The 22,341-nt window shown below is 37.6% G+C and overlaps 1 protein-coding gene across 1 annotated transcript in view; it reads right to left on the bottom strand.

The window, feature by feature from the left end:
- Positions 1–19,744, bottom strand: part of LOC126483810 (eukaryotic translation initiation factor 3 subunit J) — a 63,619-nt gene extending 43,875 nt beyond the window's left edge. The window contains exons 1-2 of the mRNA XM_050106995.1: positions 19,467–19,744; positions 19,300–19,391 (exon numbers count right to left, since the gene is read on the bottom strand). Of these exons, the coding sequence (XP_049962952.1) occupies positions 19,300–19,391; positions 19,467–19,482 (108 nt within the window). The 5' untranslated portion in view covers positions 19,483–19,744. The remainder of the gene's footprint in view (positions 1–19,299; positions 19,392–19,466) is intronic.
- Positions 19,745–22,341: the final 2,597 nt, after the last annotated feature.

The raw sequence follows: 22,341 nt of genomic DNA, 5'->3' as shown, positions 1-22,341 counted from the left end.
CGAAGGTCACCGTAAAACTCCCTTGTTGTTGACAAAGAAATGGCAACATTGTCAACAGGTCTTTCAGATGAAGTACGATATGTCACACACCAGCCAGTCTTTCCTCTCTTGAATACATTGACATTATCCCTTATTTGTATCAGAGTAAGAATTTCTTAATATCAGTTTCAAATGGAAGATTATGACAATCGTCATACTGCATTTGGAGATCTTATATGCCTGCACTGACAACACTGATTCAGCTGCAAGTTTACCACCAAAGTTGCAGTTTTACGCGTTGGAATTGCATGGAGTGGGTTCACAGCTTTAGCTGACAACAATCTCATTTACATCTTGTAGAATCAAGGCCTTGCTTACCCTTCTTTGGTTCCTTATAGCTGCAAAACTTGTTACAGGTCAAAAAACTGTACCCACTCACCAAAAACATGTTATCTCTTCAAACCATCTCTGGTTAAATGGAAGAGACATCAATGTATGGCATTTGGAACTCCAGCAAGAAAGTACTGCTCAGCACAAAGACCATGTGCCACCTATTAACAAATGTTTGAAACATTTTCTCCATGCTCTGACACTTTAAACAAGCCTACAGACATCCAACAGGGGGGGACACATTTATTGCATTTTACCCTACTATACAATTCTGATTTTCATCTATTTTCTCCTTCTTCAGCCTTACGTGTCTCAGTGTATCTCTGTATCCGTATACAGGAACAAAGTATTGAACTTCTCTTCATATGTTCCATGAGCAAATGTCCCATTTTTCAAAAATTCATGTCGAGAGATGCACTATCATCATACTTCCCTGTCATTTAAATACGCTTTGTATGTCTATTTTAATTACCTAAAATGATTAGCAAGTTCTATATTGAGCACATGTTGGTGTGATGCCATTTTCTTAGATACTATGATCTATCCAACCGTCTCACATCCTGAGCAAAAGTAAAAGCACAGGGCCAGTGGCATACTTATGTGTTTCATGCAAGAATGTTGTCAGCGCTTGCCGTGGGGTATGATGGAAACGAAAGTGTGTCAGCTGTTTGTGTTATGCAGATCAATCTACGCAAGTACACTGAGTAAGTAAGTAAAGGTTGTTTTAATTAAATCATGGGAGAAGGTGGCTGGATCAATGTTTATTAATACATCGAACATGTTGCTATTATTAATGAACACCGATCCACCTATCTTCTTCCATGATTTAATTAAAACAACCTTTACTAACACAGTGTGCTGGCGTAGATCGATTGTGTAGCCATTTCACCACCACATGAGATACATTTTCATGTCTCTCCAATTAATCCATGAGAGACGCACCAATGGACGATGTTGCCATGCAGAACTAAATCACTTAAATCAGTCAACTTCACATCACTCACTGCCATAATCATGAAATATTTCTCTCGAAACTCACAAATACACCCAAAAATAGCAAACAAGACCATGGTTTCAATCTCGGTGCTACAAATACTTGCCTGCCTTCTTGCCTCACATTGTTTATGTCTAAGAATCATCCCTCTCCAAAGCGAAATTTTCACTCTGCTGCGGAGTGTGCGCTGATATGCAACTTCCTGGCAGACTGAAACTGTGTGCCGGACCGATACTCCAATTCAGGGCCTTTGCCTTTTGCAGCAAGTGCTCTACCGTCTGAAGTTTGGAGACGAGGTACTAGCAGAATTGGAGCTGTGAGTATAGGTCACGACTAGTGCTTGGGTAGGGTCAGATGGTACAGCACTTGCCCGCGACGGCAAAGACACCAATTTCAAGTCTCAGTCTGGCATACAGTTTTAATCATGAAGTTTCAATCATCCCACTGGTTACGCATACTGATGCATTGTCAACTGATGAGCAGTAGGTAAGCACTCCCATAACTACTGTTGGCCCTGATCTAGACTTCAGCCCACACCTTGCTGTGGATATTAGCTCACTGACTACTTTTAAGATGACAATGTACTCACCACTATTTCAGCCGCCTAACCACTACTATTTTGGCAGTGTACAATTGTGTGGTAATGTGGAATTATTCAACTGCGAAGGTCAACTTTGCTTGATCAGTGAACAAGTATCCTTCTTTATGAAACCAATATGGTGAATATAAACACAAATAGAACACCTAAAAGAAATTTTGTAATGTACATGCTATCATATGTAAAATATTGAGAAATGGACCTGTAGTCAATATATAAAAACAATTATATGCATATTGTTTCTACAGCGAATTCGTATTTGGACAGGTGATTGTGTATCAGTAATGATGTCAACACCAAGAGGGGCTCTCACTCTTTGCAAATTATGTGGTGAGCGAGCAAAGGATTCCACAACCCATATAGCACCATTTTTTTAATCTTCTGTGCTGCAACATTTCTGTCTTTTGTAATCATCTTATGTAGGAAAAGATAAGATTGCTACTTACCATCGAGAAGACACATCAAGTTGCAAACAGGCACAATTAAAAGACACTTACAGAAAGCTTTTGGCCACAGCCTTCTTCAGCAAAAGGTAAACATACACCATTCACACACAAGCAAGTTCACCTCATGCACACACACCCACCAACTCCAGCATCTCAGGCTGGAGATGCTGGAGTTGGGGGTCATGTATGCATGTCTTTTTGTTATGCCTATCTGCTACTCAGTACCTCCGCTATATGGTGAGTAGCAATACCAGAGAAGGAAAGTTGCCACCCACCATACAGCAGAGATGTTGAGTTGCAACAGGCACAACAAAAAAGATTCACACAATTAAAGCTTTTTCGGCCATTAAGGCCTTTGTCAGCAACACACACACACACACACACACACACACACACACACACACACACACACACACACACCTGCAGTCTCAGAGAGCTGGTGAGTAGCAATTTTCCTACATTGTTGACATTCCTACCTGGAGTTTCCATTGTTTGATTATGTAATCATCTGTCACTTATCTTTTTTTTTTCTATAAATGCTATACTCACTGTTCTAGGATGTCATGAAAAATACCTGAATTGCACAAATTATGTAATACAAAGTTGTTAAGGTTTGATTTTATTAATACAGTTATTATGTTATTCTGAACTGCAGCTGTTGTATTACTTTTATGCTAATATCTGGCTATCATAATAACCATTTGCTTTTCAATTTGGATGGAATATTCTGCGTTAACAAATGGTAATGACTATTTAAAACATACAGCTTCAACTCTGATAAAGTTACTCATTATTGAAACAGAAATACTGTTTTATATATTTCTGATAATTATAATTATAATTGTTAACCTACTTGTTTATATTTCCACTGGAACAGCATTTGTGTTTAGCTAGATTTTGTTCAGATTTTACCCCATGTCAAGGTCAGTTTATTCAATTCAAATGTGTGCTGAAGACATAGCTGGACCATCCCTAAGGAATTGTTCATTTTATTATTGTTGTGCTTTCTGACTGATTTCTGGAAATTATACATTTCTGCTTTATTTTCCTCATCCAATGTACTGTAACTAGTAATGATGATACTTTACTCTTGGCCAATAATATATTCAAAAGCTATCAACATTCTGAGTCTTGTTTGCTTATTAACAACTGCCCGCCTCCTCAACCTTTCCTCCTTACATTATTGTTGTGAAGTTTTGTCAGCATAAATACAGATTCAGAATAAAAAGACATTTACACAAAGAGTTTTCTCTCTGCAGCAGTGTGTGCTCGTGTGCTCAGATTTGTAACTTCAAAGATGTTTAACTGAATAAGCCGATATTGTTAGTAATTCATGAAGTAATAATTAAATTAAGAGTAATGCTAAAATCGACGCTGTATGCGATTTGTAAGTATTTGCTCTCCATAATGATGTATGAAAATAATAATAGTGAAGACATGAAGAAGATGTAAAGACGGAGATTTAATGTAATGATGATGGTGGTTTATCAGGGTGTATATGCGGAAAAGAAAAAAAAAATTCCCGGATTTTTCATGGTTAAAATTACACTTTCTCCCGGGTGAAAATACACCCTTTCCCTGTCAAGTGACAGTATACTTTTCCTCGGAACTGTAAAACTTATCAATCCTTTGAATGGTTATAGTAAAAAACACGTTTTGGAAAGTTCTTTGATGTGCAGCAACATGTACGCTGCATATTATGAAAGTGTAAATTTAAATTCAACCAAACGCCGCATGTTACTTTCCGAAGCATTGAAATCAAGATTGCAATGCGCTTTTGTAGCCAGTCCTAGCTCGTCACATGATCTCGCCAGCGAATGACAGTGGATCTTCTAGCGTAGGATACGTGATGTAGTCAGCCAATAGCAATATCAGTGTTAAGTAGCGCGTACACACAAATAGGAAAAGTTAATGGTTTAAATTAACATACACAGCGTTACCACAAGAAAAGCAAAACTTTCACATACAATATTGGTCTCTGAGATTCGTAAGCTGCAAGAGACGCTAAGCTTTAACATATAATGTTGATTTTTTTGCGCGTGTTACACTTTAAGGTACAACACACAAATGCGTCAGTAAAATTTTTTAATAAAGACATAAATGTATGATCTTCTGAGCTCGAAATTTTTCTGAATGTACGTCCTCAAAAGACTTGATTTTTAAATGAGTCAAGAAATTCATCGTACATTCTCGCACATAATGCATCTTGTATAAAAGGAAATTTACTTTGAAAGAAATGCTTTTCAAACAACCATTCGAAATATTTTCCCGTGACCTGTTAGAAATAGGTTCGTTTCAGTAATTGCCAGAGAGTGCCAGAAACAGGCGTCACCGCGCTTGCGCATCTACGATGATGCACGAAGCCCATATGTTCTTAAATGTAAAACATTAAAAGATCTTACACTGTGTCATAAAAGAAACAAGATATCAGAGGATACTCCAAGAACATTGGAATTTCGTGAACCATACTACAATGCGTAATTCGGCTTTAAGTGCACATTCGTATGTCCAGATTCGGACGTAAATTTTATTGAGTACCGGTACTGTATTATCTCATGTTTGGTTCTTTATTATGGCATAATGCCATACGTTCTAGAAGATGAAAACATGCACTTTTGAAATGCAGCGAACAGTTGAAACTAGCCCATAGTATGGATTTAAACACTTCATTTCAAATAAATTGACTGCCCCAGCGGAAAAGATTAATAAAAGCCAAATTTCTTTAGCAAACCGACAAAAATAACTTCATTGTTCTGCAAGGCGATTAATCCCTGACTGTCAGAAAAGTGGAGATAAAACCTGAAACTAGTAACATATTTTAGCCTTCCGTAATTATGAGAACATATTTTAATTCATTTGATAGCTCACGGCCATAGATATCCGTTTTGTTTTCATTTAATGTGAGAGCAATAAATGAAGAGGAAACAGCAAAATCACTAAACGTAAACACGGATCACGTGGAGACTCCCCACTAGAACTCAGACTGCTCTGTGAATCAGCCCCGGATCTTCGATATTTCCGAACCGGGGCAATATTAGATAGTAGCGCCCAGCCACACGTCTGAAGCGAGAAGCGGGGAAAGGTACTTCTCATATGTGACAACTGCACACGCACAAGAGCTGGCCCGCAACTGCTCAAACAAATCTAAAGTAAACAGTTGTGACGTCACGCTCATCGGAGACAATTTGTTGTTAGGAAGCATTGCATAGTCTTCCCAAAGCCTTTGACACACTTTGCAGTTGGCAAACGCTTGTATGAGACTGTGTTTTATTGTTGTATATGGCGTATTCTTTTGTGACTTAGGTTTTATTTTCGTTTTTTTCTTCTGTTCATGTTTTGTTGCTGCACTATTATACTGCAGAAACGGGATACAGTAATATCCTTTGTTAGCGTATTGGTTCTTACCCATCAAAATCACATAAATTTAACTGAAAACTAAAACAATGAAAAATTCCTGGAATTCTGAAAAATTCCCGGGTTTATCCCGATTTTCTCACAGATGAAAAAATTCCCGGGTTTTTACCGGATCTCCCGGGTCGTATACATCCTGTTTATAGATATTAGTTTTACATACATGGTAACAGGTTCTGTTTATGTTGTAAAGATGTTACACAGAGATAAGTTTTGTAACATAAAGTACAAATAGTGGTATAAAGATTATGCGAGCCTATAGATGTTAATTTATGTTGGATCTGCTGTAACCAGTATTAACAATGCAACAAATTGATGAGAGACTTCAAAAGTCCTTACCTAATAAATCCGTAACTGGAAGAATATTGAAGTTAACTATGTATGCCATTTAAAAAAATAAAGATGCACAATGTAGTAGTATACATAAGTTTAAGGTTGTCTGTGTATAACAACTTCCTGAATAAAAAAGGGAACATAACAATTTTCACAGTTAACAGCTTAAAACAGTAAGATTTCACTGTAAGTTAAAGTGTGGATGTCAAGCCCAGACCTGCATCTTCTTAACATCAACTGTTTGTTTCACTGAAAACGATTAGTTCTGACTGTTTTTATTTACTGTACCACATGATTCAGCAAATTATACATATCTATGTCTTGTGCGCAAGAAACGAATCAATGATGGAAACCATGACTGACCAAATTATACAATTGGGGAACGGCTTGCTTAGAGTAAATGTATGGTAATGTTACTTAAGTAACATTTGAACGCAACTGACATAAAAATATCATTTAGGTGGTGATGAAACTAATACTGTCCACATTAGAGAAAAGGTGCTGATACATTACAATTACATTTTACGTGATAATACTATCGCAAATGTTTCTGTTTTCTCACATATTAAGACTTTTTCTTTAATTTATTTACTCTTGCCTGCAGACCACACACATCTCCGAGGTCTGGAACATTTGTTTGTTTAAGTGGTACTGGTTCTAACGTGATGTTGAACTGTTGTAGGTAATCTGGAGAAATATGGAAATTAAGAGACTGCAAAGAGGTGAAACCTATGGTTCAAACTTGAAACAGACATGATGGACTGCCAAACCAAATGTAGCAGCATCATGTGAGGAACACAATATGAACAGCTCACTGGCAATTTCTGTATGAAACTATTATAATTTCCAATACATATTATTTCTTATATAATGGCTTCTGAAAAAGGCCTTTTTTTCTTTTCTATTAGAATATTTTATCACTAATGATTATGTTTGTAATAAAAACAATGTTCTGTGATTGTGTTAGTGTGCTGACAGACTGCCATTTATAATGTGTTTTGTACGGAACTCTGAGGTATTTTGAACTACAATAATTGGGGTCAAGTAGTTTATCTATAATTATCAGAGTGAAAGGTTTAGCATAACTCAGACGAGAGTGGTTTTATCAATCTAAATCAGTTCTGTCACAGTTCATTTCTCTGTAGCAGGTGAATAAGTGAGGTATATTTGTTAGAAAACTCTTGTAATCCTGTCAGACATATTGATGGATCAATCAATATAATTACACGTACATCCAATGAGATCTACATGTATTGCAGAGTGATACATTTGCCAGTGCCAAAGACACATGGGTAAACAGCAGCAGCAGCAGCAGCAGCAGCAAGTTTAGGGACTGCTGCGCATCGCCTCTGCCTCATTTGTCTCAGCTCACTGATGTGTACAACATGCTCTCCAGTGGACTTATTTACAGCTTTTATGATACTTGGCTATTCCCTGCCATCGATGTTTGGCTTTGCACATGGAAATTTCTATTTCCCCAATGTGTCACTGTCACCATGCTCCAACTGCATGTTGTTCTTTCTGCGAGGAAACAGACAGCATCTGTGTACACCGAGTGTGGACCGTACTTTGAGTGCTTTCACTAGGACAAATGTACAGGGTTTCCCAGCACTAAAATTTGAGTTTTTAGTGAACCCCTTAAAGTACTTTGATGGCTAAGAGGTATCGGCCTTCAGAAGACTTCGTTTCGTTTCAAGAAGAATCATGATCTATTACATACTGCAAGTTATTTGTACTTTACTGGTGTTCAATAATGCCTGTATTACTGAAGAAGCAGACTTACAAGAATAACACATGTGCATTATTTTAAGATGAGTTACACAATAATCCCTTACAATTACATTTTCAAAATTTTTATTAAAAAATCAAATCTTATTGACATATGCGACTACGTGGTACAATTTATCAGAGACATTATAAAATCCTTCTTGCAAAAATTAAAGTAATTGAAAAAATCAGCAGCTATGCTGTATAACTTTCCTCTGTTTTGGTGACATCATGGCCATTCACATGTTTGTAAAGGAGTAGAGCATTTACTGAGTCATGACATTTGGTTGAGCATACGAAGAGATAATAGAAACAAGATGCAAGAATTAAAAATGTGTAATTCTTTGATTGCAAGAAAATTTTAGAAGCTCCTTTATACAACAGACAGCACACAGACAGCTCACAGACAGCTTTCATACATGAAAGATGCATAGAGTTTGAGCTTTGACTTTCTAATTCAACCAAGCTTAAGTTTTCCGAGTACAAAAGCATGTCACACGAGTTTTGATCTGAATTCAAGGATAGCCTGCAGAGACCTGTTAAAGGAACTGGAACTAGAAACTACTGAATGCTGTCAATATATTTATTCCTTAACAGGATTTATCTTTTTCATACCAAAAGCTTAGTACTCGGAAATGATACTAAAATAACAATATCTGCATACATAGTAAAGTAACTCAGGGACACACAACTTCCAAGTGTTGCCAGCAACCATAAAACATATTAGCTACTAATAAAACACAATTTAACAGAACCTAAAGTTTTTCTTGATGGCCAACTCCCACCCCCACTTGTCTATATTATTAACAACATAAAATAACTTCAGTATCACATAAATCGAACATTTGCACATCTTCACTGCAGTTATGCTGGCTTTGAATGAAGTGTCATACAATTATCTTATTGACTTCAGTGTATAAACATTTTTGAACAGTTTGATATTAACCTTCTTTTCCTTGAGTCTCATATAACTTAGAATCTATGGAAGCGACATTAAAACATCTCTCTTCTTCTGTTACATAAAATTATTTTTTACATCACATTAGAGGTTATCTTATCAAAATCCACATGCACGGCTCAGTCATCATATAACTGTTGCTTTCTTAACAGCTACTCCAACAGCTCAAGCATATGGAATTTATGTGGTGATAAATCACACCTGTAAAAAATATTGCTTACAAAACACTCACGTAACCCATCCTGAAATATAATTAAAGTGCATGGGAGTCATACCAACAAAAGGGATATCGAACATACACAAAGAATGGTAAGGATGGCCACAGGTCTGTTTGTCCCACAGGAGAGTATCACAGAAATGCTGAGAGATCTGAAGCAGCAAAGACATAAAGGTAGATGTAAAATCTCATGAAAGACTCTTGCAGAGTGGCAAGAACCATAACTAAGTGAGGAATCTAGGAATAGCCTTCAACCTCTTTATTCCATTCCCACAGGGACCATGAAGATTAGTCTAATTACAGTGGGCACACACACATTTAAGCAGCTTGTCACATTCCATACACAAATGCAACAGGATGAAACCCACATACTGTGGGGGTCATTCTGCATCAAGTGGACCAATTTCAGACATGGTTCCCATTTGACCATTTCTGAATCCAATGAAATTTACTGAGTAGGTTTAACAAAGTCTTGAAGGGATATGCACAAAGTTTCAGATCGGTACCTCCTTTGACTCCATTTCTACAATCTCTCTGAAGTGGTCTCAAGTTTGCACTACCTCCACATGTGCTAAACTAGCAATTTCAGCAAGTTTTATAAAAGGTACCCTTAACTTACAAATCACAGCTTTTGTATACTTAAACAACTCTTTGTGCCGAATAAGAATATATTACTGATTAGATTTTTAGACGTATCTGGTGACAGCTGTATTACTTCAAAAATGACAAAACTGTGTTACTTGGAGAGTCTATCTTTAACCAGACATAAATCTTAATTTTACATACAGATTGAGCCAAGAATTGGCAAAGTGACACATGGCCATGCTGTCAATTTGTGCTTTTTGTACATTAGCCTTCGTCCTCCTCTGTTGAAAGTTACTATGTGCAAAATTTATGAACTCTTTTTGGGTGCCAAATTTTGGGACTATATCTCAGCTATATGTTCAGTATTTTTATCTTGCTGTATCTAAAAAGATTATTTCTTAAGTTTCAGATGCTGTATGGTTTCAGTCCTATGCCTGCTTACAGGTGCTCAAAGTTATTACTTGTCATACACAATGTACATACTAGAATGCGACGGAGCAGACATGAAGTAAAATAAGTGAAAACTGATTTTATGTCAACAAAAGCACAGTCAGTTATGTACAAATCAACTTCAAGCAATAAGCAGTAAGAAAACAAATGAAATTCAAAGTTAGAACTTTAAGTCCTCTATACAACTTGAATAATTCATTCCCACTACAGACTGATTAAATTATCAACAGTCTTGTTCATATCCTGAGAAATTGTACTGCTGCCCAGATTTTGAGAGTACTTTTATGATTTTAAATGTGTGTTGCTCTGCAACCCAGCAAGTATCCTTAGTAGATGGCCAGTGGTAGGAACATTCAGGACCATGACGGGCATAAAGATGACCAAGGCATCTTTTTGTTTTAATGAAACTTTACATACATTTCCCACCCACCTCGCACTGCCATACATACAAGCACCATACCACCAGGGTTGTAAAGTTGTAATTGAAACAGCTGTAATTTCTTCATCTTCTACAGTCATTAATTGACAGACACCACTTGAAACTTTTCTTATGCTGCTCTTTTTTTAAGCTAATGGAACTGAATTTGTGATTATCTTTTCCAAGCAACTGTGTGCTCTTTAGCAAACCACCTTTCCCAATCAAACTCTGTTCAATTTCTTTCTGTGAAGAATAAATAATGATGCCTGAAATGTTGTCACTGCAGAACTTGAAATGACCACATGATGTCAACTTTTTGCTATCCAAAGACCTCTGCAAACTAACATGAGCTGCCAGTCTTTTAGCTGTTCCTCCAATTTCATCACAAGGAGATTTTCCATGACTAGTTCCAAAACAATTCCACTCAGCTGAAATACCAAAGTTCTTTTCATATAAAAATTGCTAAAATTCCTGTACCAGGTAGCAGCTCCATCAATAAAGTAGTAAATGTGTTTAGTTGCTCCTAACATTACCTTCAAATGTTTAACCAGTCTCATTATGAACAAAAGATCTACAATGGTATCATGACGAAGACAGTCACTACCAATACAGACAGACAACTGATATTTCTGTACTACTTTACCACCAACATAAACCGAAAAGGGATGTAATGTGGCTTGGCTGTTCTCCCAATGAAACTTTTGAACAGCACCTAGCATGGCAAATGAAGAATTCTCAGTAAGATCCATCAAAATGATCATTTCAATACCTTCAAGATTTTCTTTCAAGTGCTTTAGATTTGGTCGTTGATGCTTTGAAACAAAATGGTGGCTTGTCAGGCCATGAATTTTTTGAACTAAGTTCCTTATCTATAGTTGCATGACGTGTCTCTAGCACATCCCTGTCATTTCTGTTGGATATATTCTTTGAAAACATCTATCAACATAAGATTCGAGCTCAGGTTTTCCAGGACACTGTTCACTGCAATGCAGCATATAGTCTTTTGATTCCAAATAGCACACAGTTTTCTTGATTAGCTCCTTGTAGTCATCATCTTCGATAGATGTTGCAGCCAACATCAGCTCGGCATTTTGATGCATTACACATACAGCACTAACTAATACGTCACTTTGACCTGAGTTTACAAGATTCTGGGAAGTCCGATTCACTGCAATGTTTCTCACAATAAACTATGAACATCTCTTTCAAGTTACAAAGTTGGAAGCATTTCTGCTTTTGAACTTTTTCAGCATCGATTCTGAATGCTGTATAATTATTTTTATCTGAGCACAGCTGAGAAAAGCAATCCTCTTCAAAGAACCCAAAGACTTTATGTCAGATCTTGAGTGTTTTACCCTCCTGTTTTACAGGTACTGCAAAGCTACAGTCTCCATCTTTACTTTCCTTGCCTGCTTCACCATTCTCGCTCAAACGCTAAATTTTTTTGCTGTTTGTTTGGTACTTCAGCTGCTACAAGCCAGGGTTAATGTTTGAACTTTGTTGGAATTACCTGAATGATGCACTTTAGTTTTTAGTTCATTAATTAAAATGTCAGTATCCCTACATTTCTGGCATTGCTTCATCATTTGCTTCAAAACATTAGTGGAGCTCACACCAGCAGCAGCAGCTGCTTCTGCTATAGCTCTGGTGATGGAAACTTCTGCTTCTTGAACTTTTTGCCTTATGTAACCAATGGATTCCCTTCTGCTATTCTGTTGAAGCATTAAAGGCAAATTGGTACGACAATATGGCAGTGCAAAGATCCTTCGGACAGGCATGCATGTCCATAGCAACAGGCACCTAGGCGACTACAGCCATTATGAAACACAGTAAATAAAGTCGCAATTGTGAATAAGGACAATCATCAGCTGTAGAATAATGACAATGAAAATCTGTGCTGAACTGGGACTCGAATCCATATTTTCCACTTACCATATGGCTATCTGTGAACGACTCAGGGCTATACCCAAACGTCCATTTGTCCATGCATCTCTAATAGTTGCTACTGAAGTATTCACTGTGTAACAAGCATCAACTACAGCTGTATAATTAATAGACATTTATTCTTGCTCACCCCGGCTAGAGTTGCTTGTGAGCAAATTCTTATCTCCAAATGGTATGTAGGTTCTGGCCAATTTGAAAACTTTAGGTAGACATGGATTTTCATTTATTTTACTGCTGCTTATTGCTTTAATTTGACTTGTACATAACTACACTTGCATTTTTATTGACATAAAAACAGCTTTCACTGATTTTACTTCCTGTTTACTCAACATAACATTCTAGTATAGACTATGGATGAGAAGTAATAACATTTGAGCAAAGTTGCTCATCCATAAGTAGGCACAAGTATAAAAGTAAACTATACAGTTTCTGAAACAAACAGTATTCTTTCAAGATACAGCAAGATAAAGAGACACTACAGAACTTACTGTTGAGTTATCATCCTCCAAAACTATCCTAAATTTGGCACCCAAAACATTTTCATCAATTTTGCACATATTATATTTTGATAGAGAAGAACAGACACTACTGAACAAAAAGCACAAAATGACAGCATGGTCATTTATCTTATTACCAATTCTTCACTGAATCTGTCCATGAAAATATGATTTACAGCTGGTTAAAGACAGGTTCTCCAAGTAACACAACAAATTTTCTGCAATTCCTGAAGTGTAGCTATCAACAGATGTATTTAAAAATCTAATCATTAAGGAAATACGGAAGCGTCCGATCCCACCCGTCTGCTTTGACCCATGACGTCACAAATATGGCGGAAACAAAAACAAACACACACACTTTCCACAAGAAGCCTAATGACACTAACAGGACAAGCACGGGAAATGGGGTGTTTTGGGTGGGGGGCAAACTAAATATAAACAAATTTAGACGCCTTGCGTAGCTACAACGTGTAAGTGAAGACAGCCATGCATGAATACTCACCCACCTCCCCAGGGGTCGTAACCCCTGCAACCCATAGAAGATAAAGATGCTTCAGTAGCTGATTAGTGTTTTTTGTCTTTTTTTTAAAAAAAGAAAAAAAAAATCTCACGGGATAGAACGAACAGATCAGAAAGATCAATATAACAAACTAAAACAGAAATTCGAGGAAACAGATAATTAAAATAAGTAATAAGTGTTTTTAAATTAAAAAAAAAAAAATCTCATGAGATAGAACGAACAGATCAGAAAAGTAAATAAAATAAGATAAAACAGAACTGGAGACAGCCACACTCAAACCAAAACCTTACGTCACGGGTCAAAGGCGACGCGTTGAATCGGACACTTCTGTCGACCCTCATTAATATATTCTTATTCAGCACGAAACATTGTTTAAGTATACAAAAGCATTGGCTTGAAAGTTAGGAGTATGTTTCTTAAAATTTACCCAAAGTTGGTACTTCAGCACACACGCCGGTGCTGCTAACCCCGACAATCTATGAAAGGCTGTAGAAATGGAATCAAAAAGGAGACATTGACCTGAAACTTTGAACATATTCATCCTAGACATTGTGGAACCTTCCATAAAATTTTATTAGATTCAAAAACGGTTTAGTGGGAACCTCTAGTCCACTTGATGTGGAATGACTGGGTGGTACAATGTGCAGTATCCTCTGTCATGCACTTCATAGTGGTTTGCTGAATCATGATACATCAAACTACTTGTAAATTCATTTCAAAAAACCTCAATAAACCAAAGAAATCTTGGGTGTTTTGGTACACTTGATAATTCAAGATCACGCCACAAGAAACTCCATATCCGATTGCAGCAGCTATGTAATACTTGGTAGTTTGAATTGTTTCATCATTCATCTCCTCTTGACACACCTTTGCTTTGTAAGCAAATACATCACTTACCACAGCACATTGGAAAATGACCGCAAAGAAGTATTCTGTCTTTGCAAAAAAGAAGTGGGCTACTAAGTGTGTGTGTGTGTGTGTGTGTGTGTGTGTGTGTGTGTAAGGGGGGGGGGGGAGAGGGGGGGAGCATGTATTGGAAGGTGTCTATTCTGTCACCTGCACTGTCCACCACTCTAAAGTGGAAAAGAAAAGATCCCTGAAAAAGCACCATAAGGAGAGAGGAAGCAGACCCAGGAACATGAGTTTACACTTCTTGCAGGATGTTTACTGAAATGACTTAGTCAACACAGAAGACAAAAACATACCCACTGGGGGTTATGTGCTTCAAAAAGCCTGAGCCATTCACTATTCACCTGGGTGTTGAACTTACCTTAAAAAAGAGTCATACCTCCATTTTTGAGATCTGTGGTGAAAATGCAAGCACTGATGTACTAATTCTTCAGCATGGAAAAATGCGTTCATAGAAATTTGTGTGTGCCTTCCATTTGAAATGTTAAAATGGATTTAAAAAATTAGACCAGTACAAAAATTGAAGTTTATTTTGAATGGTTACTTTATACTTCCACTTGTACAGAAACACTTGTGTTACTGAAATAGAACTACCATTCTTTAACTTAGAATTTTAGTTCAACTTTTTCACGGTTCTAGCTTGAACGTCAGACACTGAACTGAAATCTCATTATCTGAACTTTTTGTTGGGCCTTCGAGCCTCAAATTAGACAGAGGATACTGTAGTCATTGCACACATTATAGATCATTCCAAAAATTCATCTCAGCGAAGATATATGACATCTTGGTGATACATTGTCACACATCAGAGATATTTTATGAGAATAATATTTATAGCCACCTCCAACAAAATTTCAAAGAATAACTGGCACAGGTCACAACGCACAACTTGATTTGCAACATCTGTAAGGTTCACATTCTACCATGATATGGTCACTGAATCCAATCAAAAATCTTATCCAATACTTGGTAAACTCTTACTGTATTTACTGCACTGATCACAAACTGACAAAAATGCACATTATCTGATACTTTGAGAAGAAATTCCTCACTATACACCTAATGGTCATCCCTACACTCACAGCACAGACCCTGATACACTATTTTCTTTTCTTTTACAGTCAACAAGTACCTTACAGCTTCTTGTGGAAGGAACTTCTGGTACAACAATCTTGTCTCCCCTTCCCCATTTCATTTGTGAATAGTAGGGTGGAAGGATGATGGACAATAAACCTATGTATGAGCTGTAATTTCTCTGGCCATTCATGAGACACACAGGGGAGAAAGTAATATATTACCTAAATCTTCCTGGGACACATGCTCTTGAAATTTCAACAGTAAACATCCCCATGATGCATACCCTGTCTCTTGTGTCTGTTAGTGCTGTCCATTGAACATCTACTGCTATCTCACAGATGAACAAATCCTGTGGCAAAACAAACCCCTCTTCATTGGATCTTTCTTATCACTTCCAACTTGGTAAGCATTCCAGACTACTGAACAATGCTCAAGAGCAATTTAACCACGTGTTTTGTAAGTCAAAGGAACATTCAATGATTGTCGCCGGCTTTGACAAATGACCTTATGTTAATGGCTGCTGTGATATCTTATGGTGCACTTTTTCCAAGTCTGGTTGTCAGCCGGCAAAAAACCCGTTAGTGGTCAGAGATTGATCTGTACCTAAAGCACTCCGTCTTCATACTACAAGTGGCCCATAGGGACCATCCGACTGCTGTGTCATCCTCCGCTGAGGATGGGGATAGGAGGGGGTGTAGTCAGCACACCGCTCTCCCAGTCATTACGATTGTTTTCTTTGACCGGGGCCGCAACTATTCGGTCGAGTAGCTCCTCAGTTGGCAACACGAGGCTGAGTGCACCCCAAAAAACTGCAACAGCTCATGGTGGCCCGGATGGTCACCCATCCAGATCTGTACCTAAGCCCATCTGAAAAAACTGCCACTGATGGCACGTTACAGTTGCCATATGTTTATGACATTTGTCTCATTTCCTTTGGCACAAGTCAAATCCAAAGACCAGTATCTAATATTGCTGTTTATCCATTTTCTTATGATTCAGCCAATAAATTTCAGCCTGGTATATGCTTTTCCCATTATTTGTTTTACGTGGTCATTCCAGATGGTTATTTCCACATATTTTCCGGTAGTCACTGTTTGCCAGTGATCTGCCGCCAATAGTGTAATCGAACACAAGTGGATCTATCTGCCTCAGGGTCAACTGCTGCCCCCTGTCCAAACATCAATCGTCTACAAGTCGCCCTACATTTCGCTATTCCTGTGGCATTACAAACATCAGCATTGTCTGAGCAACTTCATAAAGCCTCCAATGTTGTCCTCTTGATCATTAATATAAATTGAACACAGTGGCAGCCCCGTAACAGTCCCAAAATTACCATAAACACTGATTTTCTTCTGCTAAGAATATGTTATGTTCTATCCACAAGGACATCTTAAATCCAATCACAAATCTCATCCAATACTTGGTAAACTCTTAGTGTGTTTACTAAATGACTGTGCAGACTGTACTAAATGTTTTCTGGAGCAATGTACTTCCTCGGTGTTTGCAGCCTGTCAAGTATTCCTTCACCTTCCTTTTTAAACTTTTATACACATATCTCTTCCCTTGCCACAATTAGAACCATATTTGGAAAGTTGTGTGTTCTGTCACTTACAGAAACACCACTCAAACCCATTGTCAGCTGGATTAATAAGCAACTGCTACTCTACAGAATAACTGTGGGAGTAGTATCATTTGCCCAAGAGTACAATTAGAGATGTATAAGTTACAGAACAGACCACGAGCCTGTTTAATCTTAGTGCAACTAATTCATGCCAGGTAGCCAAAGGTTTTTTATCGTGAGTGCAGAGTTGACAGTCTAACATCATTAGGGTGATATTCAAAATGAAGTTACACTATTTCGGCTGAGCTAGATCTTGAAATGAAATGATCATATGGCATTGTTGGCCGGGAGTCCCCATGCGGGGAAGTTCGGCAGCCGTATTGCAAGTTCTTTTTAGTTGATGCCACTTTGGTGACTTGCGTGCGTCGATGATGATGAAGAGCACACAACACCCAGTCACCATGAGGCAGAGAAAATCCCTGACCCCGCCGGGAATCGAACCCGGGACCCCATGCACAGGAAGCGAGAATGCTACCGCAAGACCACGGGCTGCGGACAGCTAGATCTTAATAGATAGGTAATAAAGATCAGCCCCATTCAGCAACTCCACATTGCTGAATTCACCAAGTTGCAAGCAATCTACCATCACCCAAAATCAGTTCCAGGTCTATTAAAGAGGGCTACACATTTGTTTTTCATAGAGAAATGTCAACAATGAAAGAAATTATTGTAAGCTCCACTGAGTTCATGCCCATTTCTATGTTGTCATTATTTCTTCCTAAATACTAGTACAAACCCAACTGCTGGCAGTTACAAGAAAAAGTGGGACTAATGATTTCCTATCTTCTGCCACTAGTATGCAACAGTGCTTCTCATGCTCAATCTTAGCCCATCTGTTGCTGTAATTTATATTTTTTTTTTTTTTTTTTTTTTTTTTTTTTTTTTTTTTTTTTTTAGAGGACTTCCCACAAAAAAAAGGCAGAAACCAATTAGATTGGTTGGTTTCATGTTCCATGGATACTTTTGCACAACAGACCATAATGATGTGGAACGAGTCATTTTACACTCACATCGCAAATTAATTTCTACATATGATTGCATTCTGAACATTTCTAAGTGCTTTTATTCCCCTACTGTGGCAAGTTAGGACAAGACTGTGTGGCAATTGTGTGCACAAAGTTGGCAGAAACATATCTAGGGAAAGTATATTTCATTCACAAATTCTGGAAAAGAAACATACAAAATGTAAAATCAGCAGATCGGAACTTACAAGGAATCAGAAACCCTAAAAGCACGTATGTGCCAAAAGGTACAAACTATTTAAACTCTCTTCTTGTCATCCTGTTGTATGAAAACACTGAGCGTACAGAAAATGTTGTCTGTGAGAAACAAGCTGAAACATATTAGACGGAGAGATATTAACAGCATTACTTGAGGAAACATAGTACACTAGATGAATAAAAAATGACAAACTGATATCACTCAAAATTGATGTAAAAATGGGTTGTCTGCAATGCAATAGCACCAGTTTATAGAATGGAAAAAATATATCTATCTCCTCACCACAAAAAGGCTACAAAATGTAATGGGCACAAACACGACATTCAAGTGTACTGCAAAGAGGTTCACTACAAAATGCATACTATATTATTTACAAATCCTTCCACTCTTTATTAATTCTTTCAAAGGATGAGCTGACTGCACACCCACACACTTATAAACTCAATTTGTGATGAAATACGTTAACTAAAATTCCTAATCACATGAATAGAAGAAGTGTATTTGCACATGCCTACAAAAAGTCTATCCAAGGTTACACTCAGTAACTCAATGTGAAAATATTGGGTTCCCCACTGAACTGCACGGGATACAATAGTGAAAAATAGCAAATAATGTTCACGAACAAACTCTGCATTATCACCATCACAATGAAGGCATCTAATAACTATATACGGAATAGAAAACAAAAACTGACAGTCAGGAGGCTATCTCCAACACGAAGTTGGTTAACTAAACTGCAGTCATTCTTCTGGGCATTTAGCATTACATATCTTAAAAATCTATACCGAAAAATAAACGAAGATGTATGCGGCGCTGCCAATTGGGTCAACCACACAGCTGGCACATTTCATTTTCTTGAGCGCGCACGAAATATTCAGATCTCCGCTACCATATGGACGAGTACAAGTACATAAATGTGGAAGCAAAACGACAAGAAGATCCACACTGTGAATTAATTACGCACCTTCACATCTTCATCTTCATCCTCGCCTTCCCACTTATTGAGTTTCACAGTTGTCGTCGGCCTAATCTGTTTCACATCGAAGTTCTCGGCTTCTAGAATTTAAATAAAATCTTTCAAAAAAAATTCTTTCCTTAAGTAAAGACACAGCGACAGCTAATGTTACGTACCCCACTCTTCATCCATGTTGAGAATTCACGTGAACTTGCAATGCTTCACTATCCAGGAAATTCTAGATGGCAATGCCGACGTATAATTTATATATTTCCTCGAAGCGAATACAATAAGAGCTGCTTACTCTTAAGAAAGCTTCTATGCTAACAGTTATTTAAAACAGCGCATACTCGTCACAATAAACAAACAATATCTACTGCATATGCTAGCAATACAATCACACCGCATTTCATCCGCCATCTTCTCATCGACAATTCCAGCAGAAGAGACCATACACATCATAGATGTTGACAAACGAGAACGGCGACCACAGATACCCGACGACTACCAACGGTCAAAGATGTTATATTCATCAACAATAACAACACAGAATTTGTATCGCAAGCGAAGGTATTCATCAAGGAGGTTAGAATACGGGGGAAGTGGGGTTATCTATGCCGAGCACAGACGTCAGTTGAAGCCAGTGGGCATACCAGATCGCTAGCTCCGGAGTCCTCGAAGTCGATTTCTCCAAAAACGCCCTGTGTTAAACGTACCCTCATATTGTTACTGCGTTGAAGTGACAGTTCTGAGTATGTGCTTTGAAATAGTAAGCCTTTGTGAACGTACATCGATAATCAGACAGTTGATAAATATTTTTTTTATCGCCAGCTCTCACTCTTCAAGCCAGATGTACATCGTGGCAAAACAGCCGATCGTTTTCTTCCTGTTTCAGATTAGATCGTAGTGTCAGTAGTAGTAACTCTGAGTAGACACACAATAAGACCTATGTAACACCTCACTTCCAGATATACTACTTATATTAGGTGTTTCGGCACCGAGGTCACAGTTTTTACGAGGAACAGAGCAATATTGTATGAAAATTATTGGTGCAGACTCCAGCCGGAGAAGCATTTGAATTGACAGTTCTGAGTATGTACTTTGGAATGGTATACTTTCGTGTATGAATACTCACATCAGACAGTTAAAAAAAAATTAACGTCAGTTGTCGTTCTTCGAGCATGGTATGCATCACGGCAAAACAGCCGATCGCTTTGTTCCTGTTTTAGGTAAAATCGAAGAGTCAACTGTAATAGCTCGCAGTATACGTAAAACAAACCTTTTTAATCATTTCACTGTAAGATATATTAAGAATTTCGCCACTGAGATGACGTTTTCGGGGACACACAAGGCTAAATTGTATGAAATTTATCGGTTTACCTTCCATACCTAGAAGCATTCTTTCTAACATAAATTTTTAGCAATATCACATAAAGCCTTTTTCTTTGTTTTTGCTTAATTTTTCCCTAGAACTATAAATGTTTAGGACATGTTTTTTTCCATTTTGCATAATCAGGACAAGAATTTCAGTTACAATTTTAACTGAACTTTACACCTACCACTGCATGTGTATTCAGCTATGATATCTTTAAACATTGAATTTGGAGTACTAATGCAGAAATAAACTACTTTACTCCCGTTTCAACTTTAATTTTGCGTTGTCAGGAATACACATATCAGTATATTTTACTTAATATTTGTAGGTACTCATGTAGTCACCTATGAAATCTCTAAAAAGAATTGCTGAAGTGTACATTTAGACGATCATTTTATTTACAAAAACCTATAAGCACCTTGGTAATCTGGATGTACGATAAGGGGAATTGTCAAGGCTTCAGAAACTTGAAGCTGTCGTTGGCCATGTCAATTGCGACAATCATTAGCTTCTGGTGAAAGTGTTTCAGTAAATAAACCCCAGATTGCGTCATTTTATTGCTTCGTTTACAGGTGCACTCAGAGTTCTGATTATAGTCTGAAGTGATCAATCATGTAACATAGTGACAAACGTGAGCCAAACACAAAGCGTACACTTCACATCATATAAACTCTGACATACATTTATTACTTGCTTTTCAGAAGTATTCTGTTGTTCTACAAGCTGCGACATGGTCGCGAATAAAACAGTGATCCGGTTATAGCCAGAGTAAATTTCCTTTACTTTACATCTATGGTCACAAATCTTTTGTCTTCAGGCTACTGGTTTCGGTCTATAATGACAATCTGCAGATCTTTTTATAAAAACATGTCCTAATATACTGTAGTCATAGTGGCATCGTCAAATGTTAAACACAAAATCAGCACCAGCATCGTCAAATATATATAAATAACAGCATATGCAAGAGTCATCTTGTCAACAGCACTACTGTAGTCCATTATATTAGAACATGTTTTTGTAAAACAAATCTGAATATCGTCATTATAGACCAAAACCGATGGTCTGAAGACAAAAAAATTTGTGACCATAGACATAAAGTAAAGGAAATTTATTCTGTTGTTGTTTATATGTAATTTGTTTGGACTGAAAAATGTCAAGATGTAGTTATGGTGTTTTATGTTGAAAATAAACTTAATCTGTTTAAACCTACAACATTATGGTGACCCCGATGTGATATCCGATGTTAATCAATGGCCCATACAATACCATGTTGCACGCTACATGCAAAACATCTGCATCAACCATACCAAGTGTCTTCGGCGAATATCACCACCATAACTTCGCAATGCAACATCATCACCAAATGCTGACCTGCCTATGAGTGCAGTTAACAACCGTGTTATGGCTAAGCCACCACCACTCTCGCAACAGAAACTGGTTTTGTGGTTTGCGCAACTAGAGAGTCAGTCTGTGCTTCCTGTATTGACGACACAAAGCCCAGCTATATTTTCGCTGCCAAGCACTGATCGTTACAGGACCATAAGGAATGTCTTGATCATCCGTCTATAACAGTCTGAGACGAATTGGTTAGAGAAGTTACTCTGTACTGAGGGTCTTGGCGATCACACTCCTCCGTAGTTATTGTGCCGCCTGTGGACTAAAGCAAGTAACACCGT

Source organism: Schistocerca serialis, chromosome 6 (genome assembly GCF_023864345.2).
Source record: "Schistocerca serialis cubense isolate TAMUIC-IGC-003099 chromosome 6, iqSchSeri2.2, whole genome shotgun sequence".
NCBI classification, from domain to species: domain Eukaryota; kingdom Metazoa; phylum Arthropoda; class Insecta; order Orthoptera; family Acrididae; genus Schistocerca; species Schistocerca serialis.
This window is presented reverse-complemented; position numbering and strand designations above follow the sequence as displayed.